At 42.4% G+C, this 25,357-nt stretch overlaps 1 protein-coding gene across 1 annotated transcript in view; it reads right to left on the bottom strand.

Moving 5' to 3' along the window:
* Positions 1 to 20,364, bottom strand: part of NFE2L2 (NFE2 like bZIP transcription factor 2) — a 48,216-nt gene extending 27,852 nt beyond the window's left edge. The window contains exon 1 of the mRNA XM_089690443.1: positions 20,154 to 20,364. Coding sequence (XP_089546569.1) covers positions 20,154 to 20,195 — 42 coding nt within the window. The 5' untranslated portion in view covers positions 20,196 to 20,364. The remainder of the gene's footprint in view (positions 1 to 20,153) is intronic.
* Positions 20,365 to 25,357: the final 4,993 nt, after the last annotated feature.

Below are 25,357 nucleotides of genomic sequence, written 5' to 3'. Positions count from 1 at the left end.
AGTTTGTATAACAGTGTAAATTTGCTGTCCCCTCAAAATAACTCAACACACAGCCATTAATGTCTAAACTGCTGGCAACAAAAGTGAGTCCACCCCTAAGTGAAAATGTCCAAATTGAGCCCAAAGTGTCAATATTTTGTGTGGCCACCATTATTTTCCAGCACTGCCTTAACACTCTTGGGCATGGAGTTCACCAGAGCTTCACAGGTTGCCACTGGAGTCCTCTTCCACTCCTCCATGACATCACGGAGCTGGTGGATGTTAGAGACCTTGCGCTCTTCCACCCTCCATCTGAGGATGTCCCACAGATGCTCAATAGGGTTTAGGTCTGGAGACATGCTTGGCCAGTCCATCACCTTTACCCTCAGCTTCTTTAGCAAGGCAGTGGTCATCTTGGAGGGGTGTTTGGGGTCATTATGTTGGAATACTGCCCTGCAGCCCAGTCTCCGAAGGGAGGGGATCATGCTCTGCTTCAGTATGTAGCAAAGTGTCATTTCTTCAGTGTTGTCACAGTGTGGACAGCACTTTAAAAAAAAAACGTTTTACACAACTCAGTAAGAATTTAAAACAAGACCAGAACCCTCTAAAAGCAGCAGTATTCCGAGTTAATCCAGAATTCATGAATAAGCATCAATTACTATCATCCACCCCCATCACCGGAGCATGACAACATCTCCTGTCTAGGGCCAAGTTGACATGACTTCATGTACACCAGTCAATTCCCCGTCCAAAGTAACAATGTTCTTCAGCTTCAGTCACACTAAGCTACTGATGCTGAAGCACAATTTTATGGCTACATAAAATGTATACAAAATGACAAGGCTGGGATTTGGAACTTTTTAAAAGATGATCAGAATGTGTTCAAGAAGTACATGACTGAATACAGATCACAGAAAATGTAAAATTCCAAAAGTGTCATTAAAACAAATCTTTCAGAGCAAAGTAACAGGCTTACGGGACAGCTCTGGTGATGATACTTGAGCAGAGAGCCGTTGACATTAGTCCGATGCTTCATCAGTCCTCTGCCACTTCTGAGAACTGAACGATCAAACACTGGGTGTCCTCCAGCTAGGAAATGATGCAAGTTCTATTTGATTTGCTATAGCTTCTAATGCATACTGTGAAACGTTTGCAGTGTGCAGAGAAATCAATCATAGTAACTGTTTCAGTACAGCAGAGTTGTAGTTTGATTTTTCTGCATTGTCTGAGCTTTTCCATTAGCCCACACAGTCACGGTTCCCCTACAGCAACCACTGGGTGAGTTTGGCCCCCTCCACATTACCCTTGAGTGGATTCCAGGTCTGTTGCTACTGTAGGATAGATTTTAATTTTTAGTACAAAATCCATGTGAGCAGTTTTGTGTAAATTGATATACACACACACTACAATCTGCACAGGGACACATGGCCACTCTGTACATCACTAAGCCACACACAACTCATCTTCCATGTGCCCAGACTGGCTCCTTGAGTGTGCACATACCTGGACACATCACACCTTTATGAGGGATCACACATCTACTATATTGCCAAAAGTATTGGGACACTCCTCCAGATTATTTATTTCAGGTACTTATATAGCGCCATCAATTTACGCAGCGTTTTTACATATATATTGTACATTCACATCACTCCCTAGCCCTCAAGGGGCATACAATCTAAGGTTCCCAACTTACATTCATTCATACACATACTAGGGCCAATTTAGACAGGAGCCAATTAACCTGCCAGCATGTCTTTGGAGTGTGGGAGGAAACCGGAGTATCCAGAGGAAACCCACGCAGGCACAGGGAGAACATGCAAACTCCAGATCATTGGATTCAGGTGTCCCAATCACCTCCATGGCCACAGGCATATAAAATCAAGCACCTAGGCAGGCAGACTGCTTCTACAAACATTTGTGAAAGAATGGGTCACTATCAGCTTAGTGAATTCAAGCGTGGTACCATGATAGGTTGGCACCTGTGCAATAAGTCCATACATGAAATTTCCTTGCCACTAAATATTCCACAGACAGCGGTTAGTGATATTATAGCAAAGTGGAGGCAACTGGGAACAACAGCAACTCAGCCACAAAGTGGTAGGCCATGTAAAATGACAGAGCAGGGTCAGCGCATGCTGAAGCGCACAGAGGTTTCCAACTGTCTGCAGAGTCAATAGCTAAAGACCTCCAAATTTTGTGATTGACGGATCTACTTCGGGGGACATTCTTTTATTTTTCTTCTTTTAATAAAAGGACTTGTCAAAGACTGTCTTTTTTCACACTACACTTTTTTTGTGAATGGGTAGTGGTACCATGTACCCCATACTCATTCACATGGGGGGGGGTGGGACCTGGGGGCTTCCAGACTGATACGACCCCCACAACCACCGGCCAGCATTGGGGGGGGGGGGGGAAGAAAGAGGCCCTTGTCCCCTACGCTGTTTTTTTTAAACTGCCGGCAATTCTTTTACATTCAGCTGTCAGTTGGGAACCCCGCTGACAGCTGAAACATTAACACATGGTTTTCACTACTAAAATAACGCATGACTTGATAAAATAACTTATGTGGTATTTTAGTATAGTTTTTTTTTGTGAATTCAAACTTTTTTTTTTTTTTTTTAAATGTTGGGATGCAGTGAGCCTCTAACTGGGCCCCCTACTGGCTCTGGGCCCTCAGGCAATGCCTGAATGGTCAGTCCGCCCCTGGACGTGAGTTTTGCGGTTGCCAGGAGAATGGTACTTGCCTGACTGCATTGTGTCAAGTGTAAAGTTTGGTGGAGGGGTATTACGGTGTGGGATTGTTTTTCAGGGGTTAGGCTTGACCCTTAAGGAGTCAGCATACCAAGACATTTTGGACAATTTCATGCTCCCAACTTTGTGGGAACAGTTTGAGGGTGGCCCCTTCCTGATCCAACAAGACTGCACACCAGTGCACAAAGCAAGATCCATAAAGACATGGATAAGCGAGTTTGGGGTGGAGGAACATGACTGGCCTGCACAGAGTCCTGACCTCAACCCAATAGAACACCTGTGGGGTGGATTAGAACCGAGACTGCGAGCCAGGCGTTTTCGTCTGATCTCACAAAAGCGCTTCTGGAAGAATGGTCAAACCTTCCCATAGACACACTCCTAAACCTTGTGGACAGCCTTCCCAGAAGAGTTGAAGCTGTTATAGCTGCAAAGGGTGGGCCAACTCAATATTGAACCCTACAGACTAAGACTGGGATGCCATTAAAGTTCATGTGCGTGTAGAGGCAGGCGTCCCAATACTTTTGGCAATATAGTGTGTGTAATATATATTTACAAAAAATTTTTCTAAGATGGTTTAGTTAAACAAGAAGTTGAGAAATCTCCATAGAACAGTACACTGTGCTGGCTCTGCAAACAGCTGAAGCCAGATGTAGTAAAAGGAAAAAAAAAAAAAAAAAAGAAGTCTGCCCTTTGCAGAGGGAGTGGAAGGAAGTGCAGCGGGATAGTTGCGCAAGAGCCTCAGCAGTCCCAACAACTCCCTGCTGTGCACTGTGTGTGTAGGAGCTCACACGCAAAGGAGCGGGGATCCTTCAAGGGGACTGCAGACATCCAACCAGCAACGACGTGCCCAGTCCATGTGCTGTGCAGCTCTCGAAGACTTTCCAGCCTATAGATGTCTGATAGATGGAATTCATTTTCAGCAGCACTTTGTGACAGTGACATCTGAAGGGATTTTTACACATTTTAGTAGCAGGAATGGTACTTTCAAGCCAACTGAATATATCAATACCAATATTTTATAGAATCCAAACACATTTAATGCTGGCTTAGCACAACACATTATAATAATCTACCCAAGACTATTTTTAAAGTTTTATATCACCTTTACAATTTAATTTAAAGTGCAGTCAATGGCCCCCCAGTAGTCTATAAATCATGGTGCGGACCAACTGAGCTTCATTTAAATTACATACGTGTAGGCCAAGTGTGGCTTCTACAAAGCCTGGCCAAAAGAGTAGAATTCTGAGTGATCTGCATCATCCTCTAAGCAACTGCTGAGCTCAGTTCTGCTGCTATGGGGGAACACAGCACACTGTGCACGTGCGGATTTGTCAATGAGGAAGAGCGCTTGGTCCACTGTTTAAGGGGGGGTATGCTGAATGCACCATCCGCCCTTGGTTATATGAAGGACAGCACAGGACGCTCAGCACTGCGATCTTCTACACCAGACTTTGCGAAAACCGCACTTGGCCTACAGGTATATAATTAAAAGCAAGAACAAAATCACTGACTGAATACCCCGCACCCCCTTCCATGACGCCATTGTACAAACTTCAGCATTTACATATATGCACCACCAATGTCTTGAAGAGGTCTATGACCTGGCATAAACCACTGGTGCATCGGTGCACATGCCATGGATTTCAGCATGTATGCACAAACACTGCCAGCTTCTGCAGATCGCCACTATACTGCCTGGTGCATGTGTGCACATGTGCAGAAATTCTCTGCGTTTGTGCAGATGCAACTTATTAGGACACTACCTCCTAGGACAGCTGTGATGTAGCCATCCCAGACTAGGCTGGGAACCAGGTAATGCTGTCTTGCAGCACAAAAAAAGATCTGAAAAGTAAAAATTAGAATAGTTTTAATAACAATCTGTGTAAGAGAGAGACGGGAGGGATACGATTAAAAATGTTAAAGAAGTGTGAGAAATACAAAAAAATAAACATAGTATACTCAACGACAAGGCTAGATGCACACAGCCTGGCTCTGGAACAAGCTTGCACGAGTGCCCCCAAGCAGCTAGGACTGGGGGCACTCAGAAGGAAGGAGGAGCCAGGAGTGCCAGCAAGGGACCGCAGAAGAGGAGGTTTGGGGCTGCTCTGTGCAAAACCATTGCAGAGCAGGTAAGTTTTACAAGTTAAGAGGTCCAACAAACAAGCCCATTGACATCAAGGAGCTTAATATACAAGCAAGTACAGGGGGCTATAGCCTGGGCAGAGGGACTATGATGGCCAAGTGTCATTTCAGTTAGCTTTCCAACTATAAAACTTCCTTCCCAAAAGGTAAAATAGTTTGAGGGGTGGCTTGCGTAGACTAAAAAAAAAAAAAAAGTACCTACAGTACAGACACCAAATGATCATTGTATAAACATGCACATGTGCATTAGTTGAACTTGCATGTCTACAGAGAAGAGGAAGTGAAAGGGGTCACCAGCTTGTCATAAAAAAACAAAAAGCAAAGAAAAAAACAAAACAACACAAAAAAAAAAAAAAAAAAAAAAAAAAAAAAAAAAACACACATCAACTTGTCAGTCCTGGTTGATCCATTCTTCTTCCAAGCAGGCTCAGTCATCTATATGGTTGCACCAACACCATTTTTTTTTTTTTTTTTTTAAATCGGTAAGTACCAGTACTCCTACTCAAGTACTCGCCGATACCGGTTACTGATACCTTTGCGACTTGAGCCCATACAAAATGAAAAGGCTCAAATCGTACTACAAAGAATCGCATGCAATTTGAATGTGGTGCGTTTCCTGTCTGAATCACATGCGGTTTCCCTGCAGGTGCGGTGTGATTTGCAGTTCAATTTGAGCCATTAGTTTTACATGGCCTCAAACCACACTTGCAGGGAAACCGCATGAGATTCAGACCAGAATCATACCACATTCTTGTTCAAATCGCATATGATTTTTGCTGTGAGAATTGAGCCCATTCATTCTGAATGTGCTTAAATTGCACTGCAAAAGGTATTTGTTTTAGGTATTCAAGCATTTGCACGAGTACAAGTACTCATGCTCAGTATTGGCACTGATACCGGCATCAGTGCAGCCCTAGGTTGGCCATACACTATACAATTTTCTGTTCAATTTCTGCCTAATTTCCTTTAGATTTACCTCCAACTATGTAGTGCAAGGGCCTGCCTGATTGGATACAATTGAAAGTGTTGTTCAGGTTTGACCTCATATTATATGGTTTTTGGTAAATCTAAAGCAATTTTCGAAAGAAAATTGTATAATGTATGGCCAGCCCTAGTCATCTCCCATCTGAGAATGTTAGTCAACCAGGCTCTGGTGTCTCCAACTACACAGAAAATAGAAGGAACACCACATCAAAGGTCAGAAAGTCTAAAGTGATGTTATATTTCATAATCAGTAGTAAGAACGCCAACACATTCCAGGGGTTTGGGCAATCCCCCTTCATCAGGGCCTGTGCATTGTATAATCTCCAAATATGGCTGAATAGTTAGATTTCTGTCACTGGCATTCCGTTTAGCACGGAGACCAATGCAAGAAATTTTTTTTATATAAAAATATGTTATCGAATATGTAACTTTTGTTGCTCTTCAATCACATCCAGCCATATTAAGGCTCCATTCACACTTGTGCGACTCCAAAGTCACACAATTTCCAGGGTCACTGATGCGATTTTACACTCTATGACACTAAGTTGCACCAAAGTATTGCAGAAACCTTTTCTAAGTCGCATAGGTCCAAACGGGTGCCATTGGAAACAGTAGGCTTGTCATACGTCTTTATGGGGTTTGTTTACTAAAGCTGGTTCACTAGGAATCTCGGTCACCTGTGTGCATGGTAGCCAATCAGCTTCTAACCTATGTTTTGCATTGTATTGGTATTGTTCTGTCACATGTTCTGTCCCCCTTTGTAATGTACAGCGCTGAGCGAACTATTGGCGCTTTATAAATACTGTATAATAATAATAATAACCTCAGCTTGTTCAGCTAAGCTTTAGCAATAAAACCTGGAAGCTGATAGGATCTTGTGCACTTCTACATAGAAACTCAAGTGAACCAGCTTTAGTAAATAAACCCCTATGTGTCCAAAGTCGCATGACAAGTGTGAATGGAGCCTTAGGGCCGGTTTATACCAGAATACAGTGTAGGAAAGAAGCGTTCCACGTGTTTACCACACCACGGCCAATCGCATTGCCCGTGAGATCTGAGGTCATCACAGAGGACAAGGGGGCACTCTTTATGTCTGCAGGAAAAGAGATTTAATCTCCAAACACAGAAAGGTTTCTTCACAGTAAGAGCTGTGAAAATGTGGAATAGACTCCCTCAAGAGTTGGTTCTGGCCAGCTCTGTGGATCGCTTTAAAAAAAAAAAAAAAAAAAAAAAAAAAAAAAAAAAGGCCTGGATTCTTTCTTGGATACACAGAATATAACTGGTCACTAACATTTATAGGTAAAGTTGATCCAGGGAATATCCAATTGCCTCTCGGGGATCAGGAAGGAATTTTTTTCCTTGCAGGAGCAAATTGGATCTTGCTTTGTTGGGTTTTTTTTGCCTTCCTCTGGATCAATTGTGGGTATAGGATTATAACTTTTTTTTTTTTTTGGTTGAACTGGATGGACTTTTGTTTTTTTCAGCCAGACTAACTATATAACATTAACGGCATCCCCAATACGGATTGTAAACGCACCATGTTTGAAGGCACCAAAATCGCACAGAACCACTGCAAGGATGAATTTTTAGATTTCCTGGCGTTGAGCTTTAAATAAAACATCGCCATGAACTCTCCGAACTTTGGGTTTGTTTCCCTCCTACCTCCTGTAGAGCTGGATTAGTCTGAAGACCACCTCCTTTTAGGGGTGTGTTCTGGTAGTTGCGAGCTGCCCAAGGAAAGCAAGTTAGCCCAATCAATAAGATGGTGTTTGGAAACACCGGAAACCGATAACGGGAGATGAAGCGCCTCTGTATCTAGGCACCATATGGTGTACCCTCACAATGGTTTTACAGGAGGGAATGCAGCTTCTTTCCACACAAATCCAAGTTCTAATCAAAGACAACAAAACAACCTGCCATTCATCAGAGCAGAAAACTTTACAGTCTCCTGCCTCATCCAGGCAACACAGAAGCCATCAGACCAATCAGACATCCAGAAACACACACTTTACCAAGACCAACAAAGCACTCCATGTCTATTGTTCTCAGCTACACAGGTGATGTTCTGTTGTCACCACCGCCAATTAAAGTGACAGCTACCACTCTGGGTACAAAGCCATCGGTTTAGCAGTATAATCGGTTGCCATAGTAACAGGAAGCTGTCCATGTGCTACAAGTCTTGGAGGTATTCTAATTAGCCTATATCATGTCATCTAGGCTAATGACTTCCACCTGGGGAATATGGGGGGAAAAAAGTGTTCGCTACTCAGGTGACCTCTCCCAAAGCTTCACAATATAAAAAAGGAGAGGAGGGCAGAATGCAATCAATAGCAAACGCACCATAGGAAGTTATAGACTGCCATTTTGGTCATTATATACTATTCAAAAATAAGACGCATTTAAAAATTGGACTGATTGTTTAGTATTGTTGGTTAGTTGGAATCTGAAAGTCCACCATGCTGTTCAGGTTTCCCGTAATTACTCCAGTTGACATGCCAAAAACATAACAGTATGTTAAAGTGGACGAATCTGTAACTCTACCTGTCTGAGTGACTAAATGCCTTAAAATGCTGCATTGTACAACAAAATATTAATAAAAAATAATAATGTGACCAGTAAAAATACTGTGCCCAGGCCTGAAATGAGGTAGCCATCTGGCAACGCTTCACAAGGTGACTGTCCGAAGAAGGTGCTGAGCAGTGTTCTACAACGCTGGAAGTTTGGGGGAAATTTAATGCTACAGCTCTCTCCAAGACATGCAGTGCTCACATTACTGCCATGGAATACGTTTATCAGATAAACATGTAACCACAACAGAACTGAGCATGCACGTTTATGCGGTTCTGGGCCTGAGCGCAGTCAGTTTGTGCCTTCATGTCAGCCCTCTAAACCAGGGGTGCTCAGCCTTTTGAAGAACGGACCACTTAAGTGATTTGGTAACTGGTCACAGGCCACAATGAAATGGTTTAGAATTTTAAACAGCATAATGAACATTTTCCTTCTGCAGCCACTGAATGCCAGCGAGAGGGAGGAGGAGAAGGAGAAACCCGGTTTCAATTGCAGGAGGAAAATGCTCAATTTAGCTCATCAGACTGCTAGAAAGGTCCCAGGCGATATGCACTTGGTATCACTCCACCTCGGACAGAAGCACTACAAAGGAAACATTGGTCTATGCAGCTCCTGCTCCCTTCATTGCCAACTGCTTCCTCTGCTGCCGGCACTGGCTCTATGCACTCTGGTGCTCTGGCATGGCGGGTTGAAAAGACCAAATCAAGATCAATGGGTTGCCAAGCCCAGGCATCAGCTTTCCTGGTTTGAGGTCATATCAGAAGGCTCCACGGGTCACAAGTTGAACACCCGTGCTATAAAGTATTTGACCAAACATACAATTTAGAGGACACACCTGTTTGCACAACACAAGCACTAACAAAATTTTAATCCTGCAACTTGGTTTGCCAAAATGTGCAGGTTTATGTGAACTAAAAGGGGGAGTGCTGGGAGATCCAACCCTGCTGCTCCATCTGTACAAAAGTTCTCAGCACTTTCAAAGACTTTACGAATACAAAAGTACTTTAAAAAGGGAGTTTGCCTTTTATATTCAATCTTGGAATGGATTTTCCTGAACAAAAGCCACATGCACGGTTATAAATTTGTTCATTCAAGAAAAATATTCAGTCCAGCTCCTTCAAATTTCATAATCACTGTAGTCGAAGACGGTCGATTTGAGCAACTAATGATTAGAAAACAAACAAATGTTCTTAAAACGAAAAATATCTCCCAGAGTCAAACCTTTGCATTTGTTGGTGTTTGGGTGCCTTTTCATTGCGTTGTCACGGAATGTGTATCACAATTTAATTATAGTTTTACTAAAAGAAAAACTGGACAGCTCCCATCAATGAAATGGGGTCTTCTACAGACAATTGTTAGGAATGTTAGTAGAGGTCTTCATAAGAAAATGGACAGCAAGTCTGGTCTAAGGTGTCCAACTAACCGATCCTGTTCCATAACTTCTCAAAGGACCAGGAACCACAGCCTGATGTATTTAAAAGCTACAGTTACAAATTACAATGTGTTATAAAATATTGCAAAAAGACTTAAATTTTCGATCAGAGAACATAGCTCCTTTTTAACTAAAAACACATTCTGGCCTCTTACAAAGCACTTCATCTACTTTGACTACCATCTAATATGTGTATGCAGTTATTACTTTCCTAAATGGAGAAGGAGCATCTCCCTACGAATTTCTGCTGGCAGCCATTGATTGTGTGGGCATCTGAAGCCATTGCCCATACACTTTCTTTTTTTTGTGCAGCTGGCTACCCACTGTGCACCTCCTGTTCTCGCACCTGCACAGTGAAGACACTGTACAGTGCACAAAACGGGATTCCAGAAGCAGAGGATGCCCGTTGACTCCTGGGATTGATGACACCGATATCCCAAGAGTCAACAGGACATCCTTGATGAGGTAGATGGCCATAATGAAGTAGACCGGAAGTAGCGGCAATTTTAAACTACAAAAAAAGGTATTTAAAAAAAATAAACAAAGACAATTTCCAAACAGTAAATACTGAGGTATCATTAATTAAATGGGACAAACTTGTTAAAGAGGGTGAAGCTCTGCATTAGCCCGCATGTACACTGCTGCTTGTAAAACGTGAGTTTAGGAGCTTTTAGCATTTTTTTCTTGCCAAAGCCCCTAAACTCAACTCAATAAAAGCCGGTCTCCATGCGCACACAGGCTTTTATCAGAGTTTAGCAGCAGCGTTTAGGGGCAGTTAATCGCCCCCCCCCCTCCCAAACACAGAAGAATCGCGGTCAGGAGAGGAACGTTTTGGCCAAAAACCGCAAAAAACACGTGTAAATGCGCCTAAGCGCTAGGAGTGTATTTCAATGGAAAGTACTCTGGCCAATGAAAAAAATAAACATCCAAGTACTAAACACAGTACCGCAGTTACACCGGGTTTAGTGTTTTTCGGCTGCCAGGAAAGATTGGCGCCCAAGGGAGCCTAGCGTGCACGTAGCCTTACGCTGGCCATACACACAGGCTTTTTTCATTCAGTCTGAAATAGATTCCTTCACCCATGCTCAAAATACCCAAACAGTGCCTGTTCAGATGCACTGTTCGGTTAACAATTTTCTACCAGGAACCGGTCTAAAATTTGCGCAGTGTATGCTCAGTTTTAGAAATGGTTATATTTAGAGAATTTGGATCCTGAGGACTTGTTCACACACTATACAGTATGTGTCTGTGGGATGCAGCACTGTTTATTCCGAATGGCATCCCACTGCAGCTTGTCAATGGACGTGCATTACAGCACACCCACTGCAACGTACATTAGTGAACTGCTATGTGTTGCACTGCAATGCACACCTGTCGGCAAGGTGCGGTGGAGTGCCATTCAAGATGAATGGCACAGTATTGCACCAACATATAATGTGTGTTTGCATGCAACAGAACTTTACCACAATACACATTATGTGCATTGGTGTGATGGGGTGCCATTCATTTGAACAGCATTCCAATGCACCTCAGTGACGGATATACATTTTAGAACGTACTGACGCACAGTGCAGGCAACCTTATTTGGTGACACATGGTAACATAAATCAACGCATTGCCTTGCAACAGATTCATTTTGTTGTGTTGGAATGCCACCAAGAACGAATGGCACTGCATCCCAACATACGTAATGTGCATTGTGGTAAATGTGTGGAAAGGCATGCGCTATCATAATGATACAACGTGAATAGGCTCTAAGAGTATACTAAAAACCACGAGTATGACCTCTGTAGACTTCCTCTGGTGAGCCTCCTCTAGCCAAAAATGGCTGCTAACATGAACCCTGCTTACTGAACAATACAAGTCGATGGGGGAGATTTACTAAGATTGGTGCACTCAGTCTGCTGCAGCTATGTATGGTAGCCAATCAGCTTCTAACTTCAGCTTGTTCTAATAAGGTTGGACAATAAGACAGTTTTCGTAAATAACCCTCATTATCCTCTCCAGGTTGGAGGACTTTAGTATAACAGTTCATGGAAAAGATGAGATCCTATTGTCGCCTGTAGATCGGGGCTATCAACCTTTGTATCCCCCACTTGTAATAACTTCATACACTAGGTAGCGGTGATGGTTTTTAGAAGATTTGTGGGGTTGGTTGATTCATTTGTGAAAATCGGTGTGGTATATCGTATGTGATTTGTACCTCATTGCTGTGCAAATCACATGCGAATTGTGTGCGGTGAGATTGGAGCCATTTTATATGGCTCCAATCGCACCAAAAAGGTGCAGGACCCTTTTTCTGCACAATCGCACTGTGTTTTGCGAACAGATTATGGGGTTTTGTTAACAAACACACACGCAGCGGTTCGCATGAACAGGGTGCGATTGTGATGCGGTGTGGAATCCGCACAGAATTCCGCACCGTATCAGTGTGAACCCGAGCTGCAAAACAGACAGAGGGCTGGTTAACCGCAATTATCATCATTTTATTTATTCTGTTAGCTTGTTTTGAAACTAAGTGACTATGGGATGGATTTACTAAAAGGCAAAATAGGCTGTGCACTCCAAGTACACTTGGAAGTGCACTGAAAGTGCAGTTGCTTTAGATCGGAGGGGAATATGTAAGGAAAATCAGAAAAACAGCATTTTTGCTTGCATATGATTGGATGAAAGAAAATCAGCAGAGCTTCGCCTCATTTCAGCGCTTCCCCTCGGATATAAAGCAGCTGCACTTGCAGAACACAGTATATTTACCTCTAGTAAATCAACCCCAATGTCGGAGATAGGTTTTCATGCTGATGTTCTGTAAAGCCAGCAAATCCTTCTACCAGGTAACCGACAAATTAGCCACCAGGGATTCAGTGAACAACATTATAAAGAACTCCGATTAACACCAAAGATAACCATTTTTTTTTGTAAGTCCTCATGCACACGGGACGTTTTTACAGCGGCTGATTTTGGATTTTGAAGTTTTTTTCTACAGCCAGTAAACTCCCCAGCATGTTATCCTATGTGTCCATGCACACAGACTGTAATCAGCATTTTTTCACAGGGGTGTTTTTTGGCTGGAAAGAAAATCCAGGATTAGTGGGTTTGTAGAGGAGTTTTTTAACTGTTAAAAATGCTCTAATGCTGAAAAACATGTTAAAACACCGCAAACCAACGTTTTTGGACAAACACGCAAAGCGAGGAAAAACACCGCTAAAATGCTAATGCAAAAAAAAACTCACGTTTTTAATGTGACTTTACACAGCTAATGTTACCAGTGTTATAAAAATGCCCCGTGTGCATGGAGCCTTAAGAGCTCAGAAGTGCCGCAGTGATGATCCAGCCCCTGCAATGGTTGTCTGGCCGTTTCCCCAGAGTACATGCCACTTAAAGTAATTCTGTAATAAGATGCCACAACCCATCATCTCTTTCTGAAAATGCTTCTTGCCTGGCTGTCTGGCCGCGACAGTGACCCAGAATGTGTGCAGATCAGTAACTTCAGTGTCAGATCTAAACTGCAAGTTTATCCTATCCCATGGCTGAGAAGGAACTGAAATCAGGATACAAAGTATTTTCACAATGATAGGTCAACAATGGCAGCATCCATACTTCCTTATATCCTATGACTGTAATCAGCAGAAACAACAGGATTCCCAACTTCATTAGCCAAGAATCCACCTTCCGCACCCCTCTCTAGTTTTGTGTCACTTTCTTTCCCACATCCTTCTTCCCTGATTTCATGGCAAAGTCCATCGACTGCCAACCCCTTGTCCAAGGACATCACCATCATCAAGTCTCATCAGACCAGGGACTACTGCTGGGAAACCGAAACCACAGAGTCAGGGTCCAGTAAAAAGGAAACCATATCAGAGAGGCACAAGGAGACGCTTTCCTGGATAATAAAGACAGACAATCAGGGACATCTCATAAGGCCTGCTCTTATGGAAGACTTTCACAAATCCACTTTAAAAACCATTAACTCTACCAGTCCCTATAGGCAGTAGATGCCCATTGTTCATTCCCTTGCCCAAGACTACAATCAGGCAAATTCTGAAGTCCAACTAGTACCACCGGCCTATCTTGAACCACTATTTCCAGAGGAAACCTCAACTGCCCTGAATGCATTTTTTTGTCAAAAGCCCACTGTTCCTTTAGTGTCCCTGAAGTTATAAGCTCTTGGGTGTAACTTTAATTAAAAAAAAAAACAAAAAAAAAAAAACAACTTTTTTTTAACTTACTTTTTTTTCCCCATTACACAGGAGACAGATTCTCTCTATTGAGACATCCAGGGTCTAAAAGATCCTGAATGTCTCCCCTGTACTACACTGAATGTAATGCAGTGCACAACGCACTGCATTACATTACATTCTTTCCTGGCCTTGATGGCCGGGAAATCTGTCAATGAGGACCTGGAAGTGACGTCACATCACTTCCGGGTCAGGAAAAGAAGCGGAGGGGAGCAGATGTGTGCGTTCTCCCTCCTCTATACCCGCTGGCACCCATTGAACTGGTCCCAAGCCCGCAGATGGGCAAGCGAAGCCCGGCACCATAGTGGGCTGTGTGGAAGCAGCCACCTGAATGCTTCCACCTGACAGATGATCCCTGCTGCTTGCCCTCAGCAGGGCTAAAGGTTAACAAAAACTACCTGCCCGGCACCCAGAACTACATATCCCGGGTGTCGAGCGATATGAATTGAACATCCCTGATGAAGTATGGAGCTCAACTGTCCACGAAGAAATACAAAGTCTGATACTTTTCTTGGTAAAAACTGATGCAAAAATAATTTTCCATCAACAAAATTCCTGAAACGTCCTTCAGAAGAGAATAGTAATATATCTGTTCCCTGCTCACCTAACATACAATTCTGAGTTATCTTTACCGATAAAACGAGGGCCGCTCCCCTCAGCTCAATGTCACCAACAGCCAAGATAAGACCAATAAGTAAACCCTGTGAGCTCATACAGCTGATAATCGATTCTCACAGGACACCTGCATAGATTCCGATCTAGATTCTAGGAATGAGACAAACTACGATACAAATGTTATGTCATGCAGACTGCAAAGCATTCATTTCCTAAAACACCTTCAATCCGTATATCCAAACTTCAGCTGCAGAATAACAGGAGACCTTTCACTGTACACGGCCCTCTGAACCCCCTAAGGAGCCCCAGGGTGACTGTGCACATTCAGTTGTCAAGGAGAGAGAGAGCGAACATGCAAACTCGGCCCATTCCAACCCTGCCATTCAGACTGCAGATCCCGCTACAGAACCGCAAAGTCACATATTTTCGGGAGTAAAATCAGGAAAACCTGTCATTACACTGCACTGTATCAGATCAGACATTATATAACTGCTCAGAGGAATGTTCAACAACCAGAGAATCAGGTCGGCCCTTTTAAAGGAAGGAAAAAGGGCAAAGTGCAGGAAACCATAAACAGCCAGAAAAACTAACTTCCCACCCATAATGTGAAATCACCTAATCTGAAATGTGATTGGCTCTGTGGGTAGGGGGGGGGTTGTTATCTCACACTTTGTACTACCTACTGATGGAAAGCTGAATGTGTACAGTAATAAAGAGCTGGTTAACACCACATACAGTCCGGTGTGTTTTTTTTCTACATCAAAAGCATATGGACATTTTGTATGGCTTAAAACATCCAATAAAAACAAAACAAAAAAAAAAAAAAAAACGACGAATGGATTTTAGGTTACATGGATTCCAATGGCAAAGTTCACACCATTGCAGTGCATTCCAGTACAGTAAAACATGCTGCATTTGTTATGCAAGGAACTGCGCTGGAAAGTGGCAAAAATGCACTGGAATGCATTATACACAAACAAAAAAAAAAAAACCATAAAAAAGGAAAAAAGAAAAAAAATGGTAAAAAAAAAAAAAAAAGAAGAAGAAGAAGGGGGGGGGGGCATAAAGAAATGCATGTAAACACAAGCAAGCACATGCAAAAACGCACCCAGGAGACATCCAGACTACATTTCTGTGGTGTGAACCATCCCTACATGAAAGACATAGAAACTCTAATTGTGGAGGATCAATTCACTAAATAAAATCATAAAAAAAAAAAAAAAAAAAGTCAGAATTCATTCTCTCTCTCCTGACAGGGACTCTAACCCTTCCACAGTGTCCAAAGCCAAAAAACATTTTTTTAAAGCTCCAGCTTTACATACACTTTAATCATTACTTAGGTGGATTCATACTTCAGTTTGAAACTTATTTTATGTACAAGGAATCATAAGAAATAATAAAAGTAATATTATATTGAATATTGCTTTGTTAATAAATATTAGTTTTGTAATAATAATAATGCCCTTTTCACACCGACGGTCCAATTGGGTCCACCTGAATAGCCTGATCGGACCATCCATAGACCTCTATGGACCAGAGGGTGTTAGAGGACAAGTGACGGGTTAGATCGGATGACAGTAGGGTGGAAACGGACAGCCGAACGGCTTCCATCTGACTGCCCCATAGAAGACAGCGGGCTGCGTCACAGACTGGTCAGCGGGGCACAGACCTGTCATCCACCTGCTCAGCGGAGAGATCCCTAGCTGAGCAGGCAGATCTGCTGACCGGTCCTAAATATTGTTTTTTTTAATGACATTAATAGAACTTTTTTTATTATTACTTGTACTATTATTTCTTCTAATGGATATCACTGCTAGTAAACAAAAGTTTCAAAACTAAGCCCGAATCCATCTAAATAATGATTAAAGTGCATTTAAACCCAAAACGATTTTAACTTATTTTTTGGGTTCGGATAGTGTGGAAGGGTTAGAGCCTCTGTCAGGATTTTGTTGCCAACTGTGTCCCAGCTGGGAAGGCTGACCCTCTCATTATTGGTCTTAGTGGCCATGGTCACCAGAAGTGAGAATAAGGAAGAAAAACATTTTGGAGTTGTCACTATAAGAGAAAAGGGAGAGGGGTTCTTCTAATGGAGATACCTGTTCCAGCCACAACATCCATGAGGGGAGTTCCCTCACTTTGGAGAGATTTTCTCACTTCCATTTGTGTCTACAGGACAGGACGTGAATGGAGATCTCCCTGAAACAGAAGGCAAATGAACCCCCCCCCCCCAAAAAAAAAAAAAAGTGACAAGGGTTTTAACCCTTCTCTAGTCTAAGAGCTTAAAATATTCTAGCTTTAAATATATCTTAAAAGGGCTTTAGATATGCGTTAAATGTGTGTGCTGGTGTGTAGGCAGTGTGATGTTTTCTTTTATTATTTTAATATCCAAACTGAATATTTCATATTCCTAATATGTACCTTCTGTACCACGTACTTGTATGACAAAGTAACCTGTTCTCTTTGCATTGCTTCCTTTGTGCAAAATCCCTGGGGTTCATGTCAGTCTCTCTGCTTTCCAATTAAAAACTGACCACACTAGGCATGAGAAAACAGGGTGGGTAGTTTTCTGGCTGTGCTAGAAGCTAACCCAAATGATCAGGCTTGTGCCGACATGCCCTCCCTGCACAGCCATTTACTGGAAAGGATTAGTGTGATGCTGTTTCTCCTCCCCTTGCTACTTGGGCAGCTGAGAACAGAGAGTATGTGGCCACTTATAAAAAAAAGGAAAATAAATGAATATATATATATATATATATATATATATATATATATATATATATATATATATATATATATATATATATATATATATACACACACACATATACATACACACACACACACACATATATATACATACACACACACACACACATATATATACATATACATATACACACACACACACACATACACATACATACACACACACACATATACATACATATATACATACACACACACATATACATACATATATACATACACACACACATATACATACATATATACATACACACACACATATATACATACATATATACATACACACACACATATATACATACATATATACATACACACACACATATATACATACATATATACATACACACACACATATATACATACATATATACATACACACACACATATATACATACATATATACATACACACACACATATATACATACATACACACACATATATACACACATATATAAAGTTTTTCAGATATTTATACACAAATGTTTTGCCTTTCATTTCTATTTTATGAAGTGCTTGTTATAAAAGTGGAGGGTTTACATATGCTTTAAACTTCAGTAAAGTATAAGAAAATGACAGTTCAGTCAACACTACACATCAGATGCGGCGATGTGGTGAAGTGCGCTGCACAGTGTACAAATACAACACATCCGCAGGTTTAACACATGCTGGGAACAGGCCACAGAGAACAACTGCACTGATCTATGCAGGGAGACAAGGAGAGTCTGTCATTTCTATATGACCTTCACAACCCAAAGGAAGTTCTATAAAGCCGACCCAATTCTAATGAGATCTCCAAACCAGAGGACTCCAGCTGAGCATTCCCAGGTAGAAAGGACACTGGAAAGTCCATGCTGAGCTACTTCATGGGATCTGCTCCTGGGATTCAGTCACTGGATGGGGTCATGGCATCCAGTTTGTTGCATCTGGCCGTTGTATATGGGTATATGAGCATGGGATCCAGCTGGAAGATCTGGGCATGGGATCCCACTGCTCTCCATCCATTCACTGGACGCCCGGCTCTGACCACATCCATCCATCGCCCCATGCATGGTGGTCAGATGTACTTTGTCACTTTTTATTGCTATAGTTGTTTGATTTGTGTGTTGGTTCAGTGAAGAATTCATATATCGGTACACCAATTGTATTTCCAGGAAGTTTTGGGAGATCTGACAGCCACAATTCTGATTGGTTAGTGTTTAAGTGGTTGTAAACCTCAGATATGAAATATGAACAAAGCATATCCCTCTATAGTGTGTACTTGTCTCAGTCCAGAGTATTAAGTGTCATTTCTTGCTGCTGCTATCAGCATGAATCACTTCTTACAAGTTTTCCTGACACCAAGAGAAAAATGGTGACAAGGGAGGGACCTCCAGCAGATTGACAGCCTCAGCTTTGGTCCTGTGTAAAGGGGGGTGTGTCTCTTCCCTCCAATCAGATTTCCGAGCTCTCCTCACTGAGCTGTGCAGAGTGTAACATCAGCTCTTCACCTCTTTTTTTCTGAACCCTCAGACAAGCTTTAAAAATTCAACACACTTTGTACAGATGTAGAGAAGAGAAGACTGCGGATAAACCGCTACCAACTTAAGTAGAAGAATTTTTTCCATCTCTGTGTATCGCCTGAGGCCATTCACTTTGCTGGGTATGTGTACGGGTTTACAACCATCTTAAGGCTGAGACACGTCCCCCGTTCGGGAGAATAAAGATATTCTTCTAATGGGCAGCACAGTGGCTAAATAGTCCACACTTCCGCCTGGCAGCATTAGGGTCGTCGGTTTGAATCCCAACCACGGCACTACCTGCCTGGAGTTTGCATGTTCTCCCTGTGTGGGTTTCCTCTGGGTACTTCAGTTTCCTCCCACACTCCAAAGACATGCTGGTAGGTGAATTGGATCCTGTCTAAATTGGCCCTAGTATGTGTATGTAACGGACCTTAGACTGTACGCCCCTTGAGGGTTAGGGACTGATGTGAAAGTACAATATATATATATAAAGTGCTGCGTATATTGACGACTCTATACAAGTACCTGCAGTAAATAAAATAATCTGGACAATGAGGGCGAGTTCTGGCATCTGGGGACAATTCTGATTGGATGTTAAACTAGCAGGGTCACGTCAGCCGACCAATCATTAGCCTGGATCGCCCATTTGTGACTCCAAAGCTGACAGATTGGTAATGTGTCTGATCTCTATGGAAATCGTGAGAATTGATCATTAAGCTGGTCATACATTATACAATTTTCTTCTAAAACTCCCTTTAAAATTTACCTTCGACTATATAGTGCAAGGGACTGCATACAATCGGAAAGTGCTTAGGTTTGACCTCATATTATATGGTTGGGGTAAATCTAAACATTGTATAATGTATGGCCAGCCTGACTCATTTCTCCCTCTACTCCAGGACTGTGGATGAAGGGTCAGGCCTGCTCCCCACTCTACCGATCTGCTCTCCTCTAGATATAAAACTTTAGTCTCCTGGGATCAGAGATGACACTTTGTATCCCCTGCAGTGACATCGGCCCGTGTATGGGGGGAGGAGGCGGCGATCATGTGATCACGTGTGACAGCGATCAGAGCAGCAGCGCCTGTGTGTGACAGCTCCAGACACCCCGCCCCCTCCTTCACAAGCCTGTACAGAGGTGACAGCTCGGCCCCGCCCACAGGTGCCCCCCTCACCTGCATGGAGTGCTTGGCGGGGGGTAACTCTAGTTCCATCATGGTGGTCCCTGGCCCCGGCCGGGTGTCTCCTCGCTGTGGTGGTCGCAGTATGTGTTCCTCGGTGTGGCACTCCCTTCGTGTCCCCCTTCTAGTCTTCCCGGCCGGTGACGCTCTTCCCCTCCGCTCACAGGACCGTCCAAAGCGATATGACGGGAAAGTCCGGCGTAACACTGCCAAAGTACCAAGACACTCCCACACCGCCAATGAGGAAGCGCGTTCACCCAGCCACGCCCCGTTCGAGTCTGACGAAAGCAGCACGATAAGGTGGGCGGAACCGGCCATCGCCCACGCTTTGGTGTCACGCCCACTTCCAGTAACCCCCTCGGTGCCGGAGATTAGATGCGGAATTGAGAATATTGGGGCGAAGTATCCCTGAGCTGGGGGAGCGTGACCTATAACATACACTGGACAGGATGACGTCTTATGCACCTTTCTATATTCTGTACTGGGCACGTTCTAGGCGGAGTCAGGACAGGAAGCCCTCCAATTGGACCACAAATGAAATCAGAAACATTTTAGTGATGTGAGGAAGGGGTACAATATTTGCCAACAGACTCAATTCACAAAGTTTTAACCACTTCCCCTCCTGAGGATTTACCCCCTTTCCAGACCAGACCATTTTTTACGTTCGGCGCTGCGTTATATTAACTGACAATTGCGCAGTCATGCAACGCTGCACCCAAAATTAAATTACGTCCTTTTTTCCCACTAATTGAGCTTTTTTTTTGGTGATATTTGCTCGCCTGTGCGTTTTTTATTTTTTGTGTTATAAAAAAAAAGACCAACAATTTAAAAAAAAAAACAATATTTTTGACTTGTTGCTATTAAATGTCCAGTAAAAAAATTTAAAAAATCTAATTTTGTCATAAATTTTGGCCAAAATGTATTCTGCATGTTTTTGATAAAAAAAATACCAATATGTAAAAATGGCAGAATATATACTGGAATTTTTTTACTAGTAATGGCGGCGATCAGCGACTTATAGCGGGACTGCGGCGGGCATTCTGACACTGGTGGGAACTGACTTGGTGTCACTGACAACCCCAGTGACACCAACACAGTGATCAGTGCTAAAAAAAAAAGCACTGACACTGTACTGGCACTGGGCAGGAAGGGGTTAACATGTGGACGCTCAAAGGGTTAACTATGTGCTAGGAGTGTTTTACTAGGGGGCGATGTGTTGTTGGTTCACTGTAAGCACACTGCTTTGGATGGCTGTGTTGTGCACAGCCAACCAGAGCAGTGTGCCCAAGCAGACAAGAAGGAGTGTTAGTTAGCAAAGCAGCCCTCCTTCCCGTCAAAGGTCCTCGGTAATCACCGGGCTGGGACCCGGTGATTGACAGCCACGGCGGCATGGGTAGGGCGCGCGCACAGCCACCTGTAGCAGAATATCTGTTATAGGGCGGCGGGGAAGCAGTTAACCACTTCAGCTACTTAAGGTTTTACCCCCCCTTAATGACCAGGCCATATTTTGCTACTTTAACTGACAATTGCATGGTCATGCAACGCTGTAACCAAACAGAATTTATATAATTTATTTCACACAAATAGAACATTGATCACCACTGGATTTTTTTACTTTAAGAAAATATTTTTTACTTTCTGCTATAAAACAAATCCAACAAAAATAATTTAAAAAATCACATTTCTTCATAAATTTTGTCCAAAATGTATTCTGCTACATATCATTGATTAAAAAAAATCCCAATAAGTGTATATTAATTGGTTTGTGTGCAAGTTATAGCGTTCACAAATTATGGAATATATACTGGATTTTTTTTTTACACTACTAATGTCGGCAATCAGCAACTTATAATGGGACTGTGATAGTGTGGCGGGCAATCTGATACTAACTGACCATGGGAGGAACTACCTAACTGCCAATGACATCACCAGTGACATTAAAGGTTTACTTTTTTTTTTACTTACCTACTGTGTGCAGTGCTTTTGCACAGAGCAGCCCAGATCCTCCTCTTTTCGAGTTTCCCACCAGCGCTCCTGGCCCCTCCCTCCTGTAATTTGCCCCCACAGCAAGCAGCTTGCTATGGGGGCACCAGCTGCTCTTGAAATGGGTGTTCCAACAAGACAACGACCCCAAACACACCAGTAAACCTGCAACATCTTGGTTCCAGACCAACAAGATTGACATTATGGAGTGGCCAGCCCAATCCCTGGATCTTAATCCAATAGAAAACTTGTGGGGTGACATCAAAAATGCAGTTTCTGAGGCAAAACCAAGAAATAGAGAAGAACTGTGGAATGTAGTCCAATCATCCTGGGCTGGAATACCTGATCACAGGTGCCAGAAGTTGGTTGACTCCATGCAACACAGATGTACAGCAGTTCTCAGAAACAGTGCTTATACAACTAAATATTAATTAAGTGATTCAAAGGAAAGCAAAATCTTCAAACATTTTTCAGTTTATATAGTGAATGTTTGAGTTTGTAAAGAAGAATACAAACACTGCTATTCTTTGAACAGTCTAATATTCACTTTTCTTCAATTTTTTTAGAGGAACAACAAACATTTGATATATTTTTCTTCATGTTTTGATTTGGAATAGAATGTGTAGTGTTCCCAATGCATTTGTGTGTATGGAAATAAAAGCTATTAGAAGGATTTTGAGCTTTATTCACTTTTTTCAACACACTGCTATTATTTATTATTTATATGAACACAACTGTACGTGCCTGCTATTCTATTCTATTTTTTTTCTATTATATTCTTTTGTATTCTATTTTTTTTATTCTGTTCTTTTATTTTCTATTCTATTTTGTTTGATCCTATTCTTTTCGAATTTCAGAAGACAGCTATATTCTTTCTGTTCTATTCTATGCCAACTATTCTTGGCTATCCTGACTGACTGACCAGGAAATTACATGAACACGAGTTTATTCATTCTGGTGCAGAGCATGTATAGTGACCTGCACGTGTTTCGCTCGGTGTACATTATGAAGAAGATTTCAAATAGACTTCCAGCACTTTAGTTCCGCTTTAAGGGGCTAGTTCACCTTTACCAAAAAAAACAAAAACTGCCTATGCTGGTAAGGGGTGCCTGTAGATAAAATCAAACTGGCAGTTTTGCAGCTTTGACCAAAGTTGAATAATGTCCTTGCTATAGGTGGAGGCCATTTATGTACCTTCTGAAGCCTTACTGAAAAACTCTCAGAAATGGCATCATCCTGCCTTGTTGCTAGGACGTTTCTAAGAGACACCTAGCTCTACTGTTCACCTTCACCATTACAGAAGTGAGCTGTTTCTCTAATTCAAACCCCCTCACATGCACTCTCTCCCCCCTGATGGAGTAGAGTTGGAGAGCTCACTCCTGTGATGGTGGACGTGAACATTGGAGGTGAGCCTGGTGGCTCTACAGGTCCCTGATCACTTTTACAGTAACAAGAGTGGCCGCCCCCTTATTCATTTGGAGAGCCTAGAACCACAGCTAAAGGCTGGGATTCTTTCAGACAAAGAAGATGGTGAAGCTGGAAGCAAGAATGAATTTGTGCTTCCTGTTTCGAAGCTGTCATTCCCTAATTGTTAAAGCCTAGGGATCAGCTGATCAAGCACAATCTCTGCTTGATCAGCTGCATTGGAGGGCAGGGGAGACATTGGTCTTGTTAGCCCCCTGTGATAGCAATAAAGTTAAGTTTAATAAAAAAATGCATTTTAATAAAATAAATAAAAATAATAAAAAATAAATTTTAAAAGTGCCCCTGACCATCCACGCATGCATGCAAATGCAAACACATCATAGGTCCTGCAGATGTATATAAACAGCAATTGCACCACACATGCATTTATCTCTGTGAACGCCAGAGTGAGAGCAACAATTGTAGGGCCATTATTCACTATTAACTTTACACTGATAACCTGAGAAGGCAAATACAACATCTCCCATGAAACATTTTAGGGTTCCATAATTTGTCGCCTTTTCTCAGGTGCATGCAATTTTGAGTCTTAACAAGTTTACTTGATGCAAGCTTACCTTTTTTATTTTATTGTATTGTATATGTGTGGACAAAAATTTGTTTTAGTGTATTGTTTCCTGAAACAAACGCGCAAATATCATGTGAAATCAAAAATTGCAACAGCCACCATTTTATTCTTCAAAACCTCTGTTGTCAAAAATAAACACTATATTGCCAAAAGTATTGGGACACCTGCCTTTACATGCACATGAACTTTAATAGCATCCCAGTCTTAGGCCTCATGTACAGATGAACTCGCCTACTTGATAAACTCTTCTGGCAGCAGAAAAAGGCTAAACACGGCAAAAATGCATGTAAACACGGTACCGCGTTTAGCCACATTTAGCGCTTGGATGTTTATTCAATTGATTGGCCAGAGTATTTTCCATTGACGTGGATAAACGCCCAAGCGCTAAATGCAGCTAGCATATAGCCACGTTTAGACGCGTTTACGGCACATTTAACATTTTTTGGGCAAAACGTTCCTCTCCTGAACGCGATTATTCTGCGTTCAGAAGAGGAACATTTAACTGCCCCTAAACTCTGCTGCTCCTAAACTCTGGTAAAAGCCTATGTGTACATGGACACAGGCTTTTATTGAGTTGAGTTCAAAACACCAAAAGCTCCAAAACTCACATTCAGGAGCAGCAGTGTACGTGAGGTCTTAGTCCGTAGGGTTCAATATTGAGTTGGCCCACCCTTTACAACTATAACTGCTTCAACTCTTCTGGGAAGGCTGTCCGCAAGGTTTAGGAGTGTGTCTATGGGAATGTTTGACCATCCTTCCAGAATTGCATTTGTGAAGTTAGGTTCTGATGTCAGACAAGAAGGCCTGGCTCGCAGTCTCCGCTCTAATTCAGCCCAAAAGTGTTCTATCAGGTTGAGGTCAGGACTCTGTGCAGGCCAGTCAAGTTTGTCCACCCCAAACTCGCTCATTCATGTCTTTATGGACCTTGCTTTGTGCACTGGTGCACAGTCATGTTGAAACAGGGAAGGGCCAACCCCAAACTGTTCCCACGAAGTTGGGAGCATGAAATTGTCCAAAATGTCTTGGTATGCTGATGCCTTAAGAGTTCCCTTCACTGGAACTAAGGGGCCAAGCCCAACCCCTGAAATACAACCCCACACCATAATCCCCCCTCCACCAAACTTTACACTTGGCACAATACAGTCAGGCAAGTACTGTTCTCCTG

This window comes from Staurois parvus, unplaced genomic scaffold, assembly GCF_062004578.1.
Source record: "Staurois parvus isolate SC_StPar_1 unplaced genomic scaffold, SC_StPar_1.0 ptg000530l, whole genome shotgun sequence".
NCBI lineage: Eukaryota > Metazoa > Chordata > Amphibia > Anura > Ranidae > Staurois > Staurois parvus.
Note: the sequence above shows the minus strand (reverse complement) of the source record. Positions and strands in the feature narration are given on the sequence as shown.